This window comes from Mus pahari, chromosome 14 (genome assembly GCF_900095145.1).
Source record: "Mus pahari chromosome 14, PAHARI_EIJ_v1.1, whole genome shotgun sequence".
In the NCBI taxonomy this organism is placed as follows: domain Eukaryota; kingdom Metazoa; phylum Chordata; class Mammalia; order Rodentia; family Muridae; genus Mus; species Mus pahari.
In genome coordinates this window covers 73,350,375-73,361,191 of record NC_034603.1, presented here as the reverse complement: position 1 = coordinate 73,361,191, position 10,817 = coordinate 73,350,375, and the positions used below count along the sequence as shown (strand labels likewise).

The 10,817-nt window shown below is 44.9% G+C and overlaps 1 protein-coding gene across 2 annotated transcripts in view; it reads right to left on the bottom strand.

The window, feature by feature from the left end:
* The window catches only part of Dcaf7 (DDB1 and CUL4 associated factor 7), a 23,893-nt gene extending 13,312 nt beyond the window's left edge, over positions 1–10,581 (bottom strand). The window contains exons 1-2 of one of the 2 annotated variants that reach the window (XR_003845158.1): positions 10,187–10,549; positions 579–737 (exon numbers count right to left, since the gene is read on the bottom strand). Coding sequence is in view for 1 of the 2 variants with exons in the window: in XM_021212297.2 (XP_021067956.1) it covers positions 579–737; positions 10,187–10,324 (297 nt within the window). In the remaining variant the exon portion in view is untranslated. Of the gene's footprint in view, positions 1–578; positions 738–10,186 lie in introns of both variants that reach the window. The other variant, XM_021212297.2, reaches the window with a different exon arrangement.
* Between the last annotated feature and the right edge of the window lie 236 nt (positions 10,582–10,817).

Genomic DNA, 10,817 nt, shown 5'->3' with positions numbered 1-10,817 from the left:
CTGTCTCTGCCTCCCGAGTGCTGGGATTAAAGGTGTGCATCACCACGCCCAGCTGAGAAAATATTTTTATGATGAATATTTTTAAAACCCAAAGGGACTCCCAAGTTTGGACTTCGATAACAACTTCCCCCTTCCCCAGCTTAGCTCTGTCGGTTCTCACCCATGCCTCGCTCTAGAGCTCTCAGTGGCCTGTCTGTGGGGTGGGCCCTGGACTCCCAAGCACAAGGGAGGAATGATCCTGAGGTTGCTGAGCTCAGCTGAGAAGGGAAGCTCCACACACAGAGCGCATCAACATCAACACCCTGCCATCTCCTTACTCAGGAGTGTCTTGACTGGTAATGGAGTAGGAGGTCCTAAGTGCTCTCTGCCTCACACAAGGCTTGTCCCCATCAGCAGCAAGACCTGGGCTACATTTCCTAGAAAACCCGTTGAGCTGAAACGAGGTCAGTCCACAGGCACTTCCTGTGCTTCCTCCATGTGGCAGTGACACGAGCTGTCTGCTCGTCAGGACCGTACACTGCTGACAGCTGACTCCAAGGAAGCATGTCTGGCCACCTGCCAATAAAGCATCTGCTTACCCTCCACACGCGGAGATAGTCACCACTTGTCGCCAGAAGGTCTGGATAGACGCCTTTCGTGTCAGGAATCCACATGAGCTTTGTGGTAGGGTATGGGTGGTCAAAGGTGTTTCGGCAAATAAACTCTGAACTCTCCTCATCCAAACCAACAAGCTGAACCTGCAAAGCAGCACAAGTGAAACACATCAGACTCTGGTCAGTCTTGACACTGTACTACACTGAGTGCGCAGCCAAGTGAGCACGGCGAAGGACCCAGACCTCTGATCCCAGCGCTAGATAGAAACTCAAGAATCACAGCTTTCAGTAACGTCTATGAAGACAGAAGAGATGGAGAGAAGATCTGAATACAAGTTTTCTGTCCTGAATGAACCTCCTTCTCCCTCTCCCATTCTCTGAGACCATCTGACCATTCTGCCTTTCCTCCCAAGTACTGGGATTGCAGGAATGTACAATCACAGCCTATTTAATGAAAGTGCTGGGAATTGAACAAGGGCTTCATGTATGCTAGGCTAGTATTCTACCAACTGAGCTACATTCCCAGCCCCCATTTTAGCTTCTTGAGTCAGGCTGGCCTTGCCTCCTGAGTGCTTGGATTAAAGGTTTGTGCCACCATATGCAGCTCCATTCTGGGTTTTAGCAAATTAAGGACACATATTTGGCATTGCAGTGCTGTGAATTGTATCTTCTGAGACAAGGCTTCGTGGAGTCTGTGCTGCCCTCAAGCTCACTGTGCACACCTTCTGAGGGTTTGCTCTATTTGTTGGGTCCAGTGGTTTTCCCACTGAGTTTCAGTTCTCTGTAAACCTTTGCTCTTCTACACTACTGTCTTTCTGTGTGAATTTTAAGAGCATCTCTTTAAAATGTACAAAATGCTGTTGAGGTTCTGACTCCAACTATCTTTAATCTATGGGTCAGTTTGGGAATTTAGTTATTTAGGTCACCTTCAGCTTGTTCCAGCAATGCTTTAAAGTTTGGCGTGTAGAGAGATCTTCAACTCTTTAACTTTATTTCTATGTAATTGTATGCTACTTCAAATATATTTTTTTACGGTTTTAGTTGTATTTTTCCCTACACTACCTAGCATGATTTTTTTTTAAAGATTTATTTATTTATTATATGTAAGTACACTGTAGCTGTCTTCAGACACTCCAGAAGAGGGTGTTAGATCTTGTTACGGATGGTTATGAGCCACCATGTGGTTGCTGGGATTTGAACTCCGGACCTTCGGAAGAACAGTCGGGTGCTCTTACCCACTGAGCCATCTCACCAGCCCCTAGCATGATTTTTAAACTCCATTTTCAACTGTTTATTGCTATTATGTAGAAATAGTTTATTTTAATTATATATTATTAAAATTAATAATAATAATAATATATTAATTTTAGATCTTTAACTTTGGTGCAATAGTTATTATAATTTTCTGTGTATATCTATACACTAAGTCATCAACAGATTCTCTAGAAGTTAGGCATAGATGTCCAAGGTCTATAAATATGTAGAGGAGATAAAGATTATGGGTGCAAAGGAGACAGAACCCCATGAACTGAAACACTTCAGAGCAATACAAGCTTAGCAACAGGTACTATACTGGAATGCTGCCTTTGCTGATGCTGCTCCTCCTTCTCCTCTTCCTCCCCTTCTCCTTTCCTCTTCTTCCCCCTCCTTTTTTTTTTTTTTTTTTTTTTTTTTTTTTTTTTTTTTGAGACAGGGTCTCACTGGGTAGTTTTGGCTGTCCTAGAACTTTCTCTCCTAGAACTTGCTCTATAGACAAGATTGGCCTAAAACTCATAGACATCCACCTGCCTCTGCCTCCTAAGTGCTGGGATTAAAGGTGTGCACCACCACTACCCTATGAGATGTATTCTTAACACTATCACTGATAGCAGTTCAGAGGCAATTATTCAGTCCTCAAATTCAATCTGAACAGGCAAGGAAGTGACCATTGGATCTTAGAAGTCTTCCTTTCAGGTGTAGAAGGACACAGGTAGCAGATAACTTCAAAGTGAAACTGGAAAAAGGGGTTACAGTCACTTCTAAAAGTTGCCTGTCATCCATCATAAGATGTGTTTCCCAAACCCCAACTATCAGACCCTGTGAACATCTCCTACTTAAGGTTCTCTAGACCCAACAGCACGGCTGACTGCCACCCAATGCCGGCTAACCTTATCTTCCATTCCCTCTTCTAATCACCATTTTCCACATTCTCCCTTTCCTTACATCTTTCCAAATTTATAAATTATGCCTACACCCTTTTCATTAACCTCAATCCTGATTAATATTAATACACCAGCGACATCAGGCTTCCAGGACTCTACCATTCCCTAGCTGCAGGGCCTTAGCTGTATCACTGTTGTTAGTCCTGTTTCCCAACCCGTAGACTTGAGATGTTCATGATGCCTATTCTTAATAACTATGTAAACTGCCTTTCCCAATGTACCAGTGTCAACATTCTATCTTACTTCTTCCACAAAGCACTGGCAGTTTTCCTGACTCTGTCTTTCAGTGATTACCAGTCCAATGCATTTGACAGTTAATCCCATAGTGCCTCATGAGACACTGGCATTACTGTCTGGTATAGTTTCACTTAGTAAGTGTCTTAATGACAGGGCTTGTGTTTTTCTTTTTTCCAAATTCAACTTTCTTGTGCCTATTTCTAATATTCCCTGTGTTTGGATACTGCTGTCATTATTTCTGGTACCCAAGTCCCAAGAGCAGGATTTCTGTACTAGAAAAATGTGTGTGGTAATGGTGTTTGAACTCAAAGCCACACAAGTGTTCTGACTTTGAGCTATATCACCAGTCTTAAACTTTAAAGAAACATTTCAGCTTATTCTAGTATAGTGCATATCTAGACAACTGGAAAGATGGAGGATCCAAATAGAGAACCCACTAGGAGAATAATCTACCCACCCAGGATGCCAATTTCTAAGCACATGACTACAGCTTGACCCCAAGCTCTCCTCATATCAGCTGTTTGCAATGGTGGCTCTATATTACAATGAACTTTAAGAACATCCCAATGCCCAAGCAATATTCAGAGCAGTGAAATGAGTCTATGGTAATGAGACAAACAAGCATCGTATCTGCGAGAGCCCCCAGTGGTCCAAGCCCAGTCAAGGTTGAGAGTACTAGCTTTGCCACATCAGGCTGGATGACTGAGCCAACCAAATCCACTTCTGGAAATGTGGGGACTTAATCCTACTTAGTCCCAGGTCTTTGTTTAGAAGGGAAAACGGGAAAGGCCAGATCCACTGCTGCATCGAGATTCAGGAAAAGCTGCAACAGTTAAGACAGAAGACGATGACTTGGACTCGTAGGGTGTGGGCCCAGCTTTCCACTGCCTGATTTGTCCTGAGTCCTGAGACTCATCTTGCTCAGATCTCCACCTCGTCTGAATGAACCCTTCTCTTGCCTGAAACCATTTTTTTCTTCATCTTACGTGCATGGCTGTTTTATCTGCATGTGTGTCTGTGTGCCACTTGCATGTCTGGTGCTAGAGAATGTCAGAGTCCTGGAGATACAGAGAGTTCCCTGCTGCCGTGTGGGTGCTTGGGACTGAACGTGGGTCCCCTGCAAGAGCAGCCAGCAATGCATGGACACTCCTGCATGCACAGAGTCTTTCTTTTTTTCTTTTCTTTTCTTTTCTTTTCTTTTCTTTTCTTTTCTTTTCTTTTCTTTCTTTCTCTTTCTTTCTTTCTTTCTTTCTTTCTTTCTTTCTTTCTTTCTTTCTTTCTTTCTTTCTAAAAAGCACTTTGGAGTTTAAGAGAACTGATAATCAAACCACTGTAAGAACTCTCTAGTGCCATACTTTAAAGGAAACATAGTTTTTACAGAGCACCTGAAGTTGTTCCATCCTACCCTCTATGGTCTGTCTATATTCCCAGTCATGCCAAAGGATGAGGAGGGCATACTCCAGGGCAAACACGGCATCACAGAGTGCCAGGCGAGTCATGGGCTTAGGAAGAGTGCCAGCTTTCCACATGATAGGAGTAGCTGTGATCTGAGCTTCACCGTCCCCACCATCCCCAGCAGTTGTATCTTCTTCAACATCTCAAGGTTCTCTTACTCAGGCGATTCAAGAAACCTACTTTCGAGTTCCAAACAATGTCTTTGTAGGAACTTGTGTTTAGCCCTTGGTCAAGTGACTCTGACACGCTCCAAGCTTATGTTCGGATAACCAAACATTCACACTGTATGATAAAGAGACTGCTAGGTGGTTGGTGAGTGCTCGCAGAACAGAGTAAGGCTGCAGAGCTCACATTAGCCCCACTCCTCACCATGCTTACTAATCCTGGCAAACTCCTACTAAGCCCTACAATGGCTGGTCAATAGGTATCTTTCTAAATTATTTTTCCATGTATCTGTGTGTATTAGAGGTATGTATGGTAGGCTCTTTATAACAAAAACAAACCAACAAACAATCCAAAACATAGACTTGTTCCATATAATTTACTCCACAACTTGCTTTGAATAAGAACGTCTTCTCAAGTCAATACAAATGGTTCCACCTTATTATTCTACAGCAAACTGTGGTAAGCACATCTCAATTTATTTAACTGTTCACTTATTTTGGTTATATAGTCCATTGCCTTACCGCTACCAACAGTGCTACAATGACTATCCTCATTTAATTATCTTTGTATTTGTGTTAAAGGATTTTATTGGATAGATTCCTAGAGGTGTAATTGCTCTATCACACTTTAATTTTTGTGTGTGTGTGTAATGTGTATGTACATGTTCATATGTATGAATGCATGCATGTACAGGCCAAATGTCAACATCAAGTGTCTTCCTCAAGCATTCTCCATCTTATTTTTGAGACAGCATCTCTCATTAAACCTGGAGTTCATCAATTTGACTCAACAGTCTGGCCAGCAAGTTCCCAGGATCCTATTATTTCTGGGCTTTGGGCTTTTTACATGGATGCTGGGGATTTGAATTCAAATCTTCATCTTGGTGCAGCAAGCGCCTTACCAGCTAAGCCATCTGATCCCCAGTGTCATATCTTCAATTCTACCCTCTTCTAAAGGGTTGCTTCAGTCTGGTGAACAAGACATGCCTATAATCCCAGCACTGGGGATGGGAGGGAGGATGAAGCTACAGAAGAAGAGTTTAAGGCAAGCCTGACTACAGCTAAGACCTTGTCAAGAAAAGGGGTTGCTGGGAATGATGGTGACTCCAGTATTGAGAGGTGGAGGCAGGAGAATCAGAAATTCAAAGTCAGCCTAAGCTTCATGAAACCTTGCACATAAAAGTGAAAAATTTGTGGACTATTAAGAGGAAAACATAGGCAAAACACTTCAAGATACAGGCATAGATAACTAAGAACTTTCTGAGAAGTCCAATAGCACAAAAAATAATCCTAAGAATTGAGAAATGAGATTGCATGAAATTACAACACTTGTGCACAGCAAAGGAAACACTCAGCAGCATCAAGAGGCAGCCCACAGAATGGGCGCCATCTCTCTCTCTGCCTAGGCAGCCCACAGAATGGGTGCATCTCTCTCTGCCGAGGCAGCCCACAGAATGGGTGCATCTCTTTCTGCCGAGGCAGCCTACAGAATGGGCACAATCTCTGCCAACTAACTACACCGACAGGGACTAATATCTAGATGTTATAAAGACTTGTGAAAATTAAAAACCAAAACCCCTAAATCATATCAACAAATGGGAAAATTAATTCAAGTGACAGTTTTCAAAGAAAAAATAACAAAACACCTATAAATATTTGAATATACAAATGAAAACTACTTACAAATTCCATCTCACCCCAGTCAGATGATTATCATTGAGAAAATAAACGCCAACAACTACTGGCCAGAGTGTGGAGAAAGAGGAACCATTACTGGGAATATGAACTGGTATAGCCACTATGAAAATCAGTGTAGAGGTTCCTTAAAATGCTAAAGAATAAACTGGGCTTGGAGGCTCATAACCACAATTCTAGCACTTGGGAAATGGAAGCAGGAGAATCCCTGCTAGCACAAGGCCACTCTGGACAACAGTGAGAACGAGGGAGGAATAAAGCTTGAAGAACAGAAGCATATGGTCCACTCCTGGTCTATGCCACAGTCCTCAGTCAGCACACCACAGGTACTCACACATCCACAACAGCAAAGATACACACTCAACCCAGAGGGAGGTCCATCACCAGGTGAGTGGGTAAAGCCAACACAATGGAGTTGTATTCTGCTGTAAGAGAAAAGGAAGTTTGCAGAAAAATGGGTGCAACTGAGAATCATGATGTAAGGAGAAACAGACTCAGACTCAGGACGACAAATAGTGTTTTCTCTCATATGTGGTACATTCATATAGCTACACACACACACACACACACACACCTGTACATATTTACACAAAAGTGGAGAGGGGACTATGAGACAAGAGGAGGAGGTGTAAAGGGAGGAAGGAGGACAAGAGATGGGAGTGGAGCATATATGATAGGAAGGCAAGTGGGAGAGCTGCTTGGGAGAAGTGGGGGGGGGGGGAGAGAGAGAGAGAGAGAGAGAGAGAGAGAGAGAGAGAGAGAGAGAGAGAGAGAGAGAGAGAGAACGAATGAACAGGAAGGAGGAAGGACCATGAACAACAAAATATAATGGTATGTATGAAAATACCACAAGACACTCTTCTTTAAAATGGTAACAGAAAATTAATTTTAAAAATGGAAAATTTACAAATTGCTTCCATTCATACTTTTATTGACAGTAAATAAGTGCCAATCCTCCTGCACCTCTGAAAACACTAACATTAAAAACAACCTTTTTACTAATCTGTCAGGAAAAAAATTGGCATTTTTTTAACACCATTTTATTACTGAAGTTGACAACTCTTCCCTCCATTCTTTAACTACATATCTGAGGGCTTTGTCTCCTCTCTCTGGTGGGAGCTGCTCTCCAACAATGGCTACACAGGCCTCCTTCTCACCATCTCCTGTTCTGTTTCTTCCAACTCCCAGCACAGGGGGTTGAATCCAGGACGTCACACATACTCGTCACAAAGTCTACACACTCAGCTATGTCCTCACCTTTGTTTTTCCTTTTTAGAACAGGTTCTCACCAAGTCAACCTGGCTACCCTTCAATTCGCTCTATAGCCCAGGCTAGCCCTGACGTCACACTCCCTTTCTTTAGGCTCCCAAATAGTTGTCAACCTGTGTTGCTTCTTCTTTTTCCCTTTGTCCAACAAACTCCTACTATGGAGAAGTACAGTTCTTCTGAGTTTGGCATCTGTAGCCAGAGACACCCCTCTTATCCTCTCCTACGGTCTAGCATCCTACTGCTCTTCCTTACACACTAAGGGAGTGTGGGGAAACTGACCCTGACACTGCCATCCTGCTGACAGCCGTCGTTCTCCAGTGTCCCCATGCTCTGCCATTCCGTGCCTTGTCTGTCCCCTACCTTCAGAGCCTTGTGCAGTCACTCTTCACAACTTCTTCCAACCTGGGAAACAAAGCCCTAGAGAGGAGAGCTACGAAGCAGGATCTTTAACTACATTATCTGAGGGTTTTGTTCATGCACTGAAAAAACTGTCTCCATACTGGCCTTCAAGTTGGAACCTGCTGAGATTTCAGGCACATCATCACTCTTGGCCTATTTTTCCTCCTCATTTTTATTTTTTGAAAGATTGATTTTTAAATTGTTGTTTATGACAGCCTTGTGGACATCCTTTAAATTCTCATTAGACTTCTTTATGCGTGTATGTGTACTTCATGCATGCCTGTTGGCTCCCCTGGAACTGGAATTGGGACACCATGCAGGTGGTAGGAATTACCCCTGGTTCTTGGTAAGAGTCATCTCTCTAGGCTCTCCCCAGCCTGTGTGGCTGTGCGTGAGCTGCCTCTGCCTCAGTTCTTTCCTGCGTTAAGATGAGGTAGGGAGTCAGATAATTTAGTTAGAAAACTTTTTTGTTCTTGTGCTGGGGATTGAACCCAGGGCCTCGTGCATGGCTGGTTTTGGTTATATCCGCAGCTATGGGAAAGTGATTAATGACTCCAAGTGTAGGTTGATTTGGATAACACAGACGTTTATACCACACTTAAACATGTCCACTGTGGTGTTCCACATGAGCACTGTGTGTCCTGAAGTGAAATAAATTGTCTTTCTTCAAGAAGCTTATGATAACAAAGGAGATATGACACTTTTATTTTAGAAAAACAAAACCCACAAGGTAGTGGGACACGGTGGCATATGTTGGTAATCCCTGCATTTGGGAGGTGGAGGCAGGTGGATAAGGAGTTCAAATCCCACCTGGGCTACATGAGGCTGTCTCAAAACATAATAACCTCCTAAGACACTACGCACACCAGGACCCTGAAACCCAGCTCCAGTTTTACTGCCACTGTGGGGGTTAAAAAAAAAAAAGCCACAAGAGAGGAGACAAGAAATAGGGCTCTTCACTAGGAAAGGACAGCTCAGTACACACTCTCTTGGACTGTAAACTGCTGGTGTATGTGTGACGTCTAGGCAATCAAAGTCCACCCTTTTCACCCATTTCTCAAAGACACCGCCAAAGAAATGGGGACCTTTACCCAGAGAAACACATGTGCTCCCAAAGTACTATAAACAAACCTAAAATGTTCATATGTTTTCACCTGAACCTTCACATATAAAACAGAAGCCCTCTCCTAGACCACTGTGGGTCAGAAATAATAAAATCTGGTCTGTGCAACGCCTTATAGCTAAATCCTAGACCACCTTCTTCTTCCACTCCTCCCACCATCTTGTCATTTGTCTCCAGTCTGATGTTCATAAGAGTAAGCCAGACTACTGGCTATAAACACCACTGGTCAAAGCTTTCAGTAGCTCTGATTACTGTCATTCATATTTCTTTTTCACTCAAATTACAACAAAAGAATGAAGGTAAGAGATTAGGGAAAGAAAATTCTTCTCAATACTTTCTAACCTATATCCTGCATATAAAAATTCTCTCCTTCTACCAGTGCTTTGATGAAGTGATGATGTCCAGCAATGCTGCAAATGAATGTGTAAAGAACCACGAAAAGAATAGTTCAAACGTCATATTTCTCTATTCAGAAATAATGGCGGGATAATGCCACAGACTAAGGTTTCCAAGGATAGGCTGTTTGGGGGGAGGGTGAATATCAAGGAGCAAAACCAATGACCAATGACAACCTAGCATTAGGGCTCTGTATCCATGAGAAACACCTGAGATGGGGAAGATCTTGCAATAAATAGCCCTAACAGAAATCTCGCGTGGCCAGGAATGCACGACCACCAATCCAAGCAGCCGCATCTTCCTCCACTGCCTCTCTCCCGCCCCCCACCTAGCAACAGAAGCACTGCGACAGGAGTGGGGGAAATGAGAGGGACGGAGGACATAGCTTTGGGGGTGTGACTCCGATCTGAAACCTGCTACTACCACCGAAAATCTTATCTGCCTCAGGCGTGTCACAACACCCTGCCTCGGTTTTCCCCGGCTGTCAAAACTAAGTAAGAGGCAACGAGTGTGACAACCTCAGCGACAGGACCGCAGAGGACCCACCCCCTTGTTGTGGTCAAGGCGAGTTCGCAGGAGAGTTGTGGGGACCCGGGCTGCCGCCCACCTCGAGCGTTCCCCGCCGGCTACACGCTGAGCCCCGGCACAACTCACCTTGTTGTTGTACTCCTCCACGAAGCTGCCCAGGGCCAGGCGAAAGCGCTTGTCCGGCCGCACGCTCCAGTTCATGGCGTACACAGTCCAGGGCGCTTCATATTTGTAGATCTCCTTCCGTTTGCCGTGCAGGGACATGGTGGCGGCTGGGCCGCAGAGCCGGCCGGAGAGGCAGCGGGCTGGGGCGCAAGACAGGCGGGGAGCCGGGCTCGGGTCCGCGGGTCCGAGGGGAGGCGGGGCCGGGGCGGTCAAGAGCGGCCTAGCCCTGCAGCGGGTCCTCGGCTACACACACACACACTCGGCCGGCCGGGCCCGACCACCAGTTTCAAACCAGCTCGGGCAGCGACTACCACCTTCCGTTTGGGATGCCGGCCCGCCCTCTCGGAACGGAAGCCACGCGACCCCGCAGCGGCGACGAGCGTTGGCTGCCGGGCACGTCCTTTCCAAACTGTTCCTTCTTTTCATTGGTCGACACAGTTGTAGCGCCCGCGCCCTCCTTACTATTGGCGGAGACGTTTGTCATTCTGCTCATTTGCCCCGCCCAGCTCCCGGAGGCGGGCTCTTTTGAAGTCCCAAAGATCATTGGCTACCCAAGATGTCAGTCAGCGGGATAACGGCGCAGTGCGGGTGA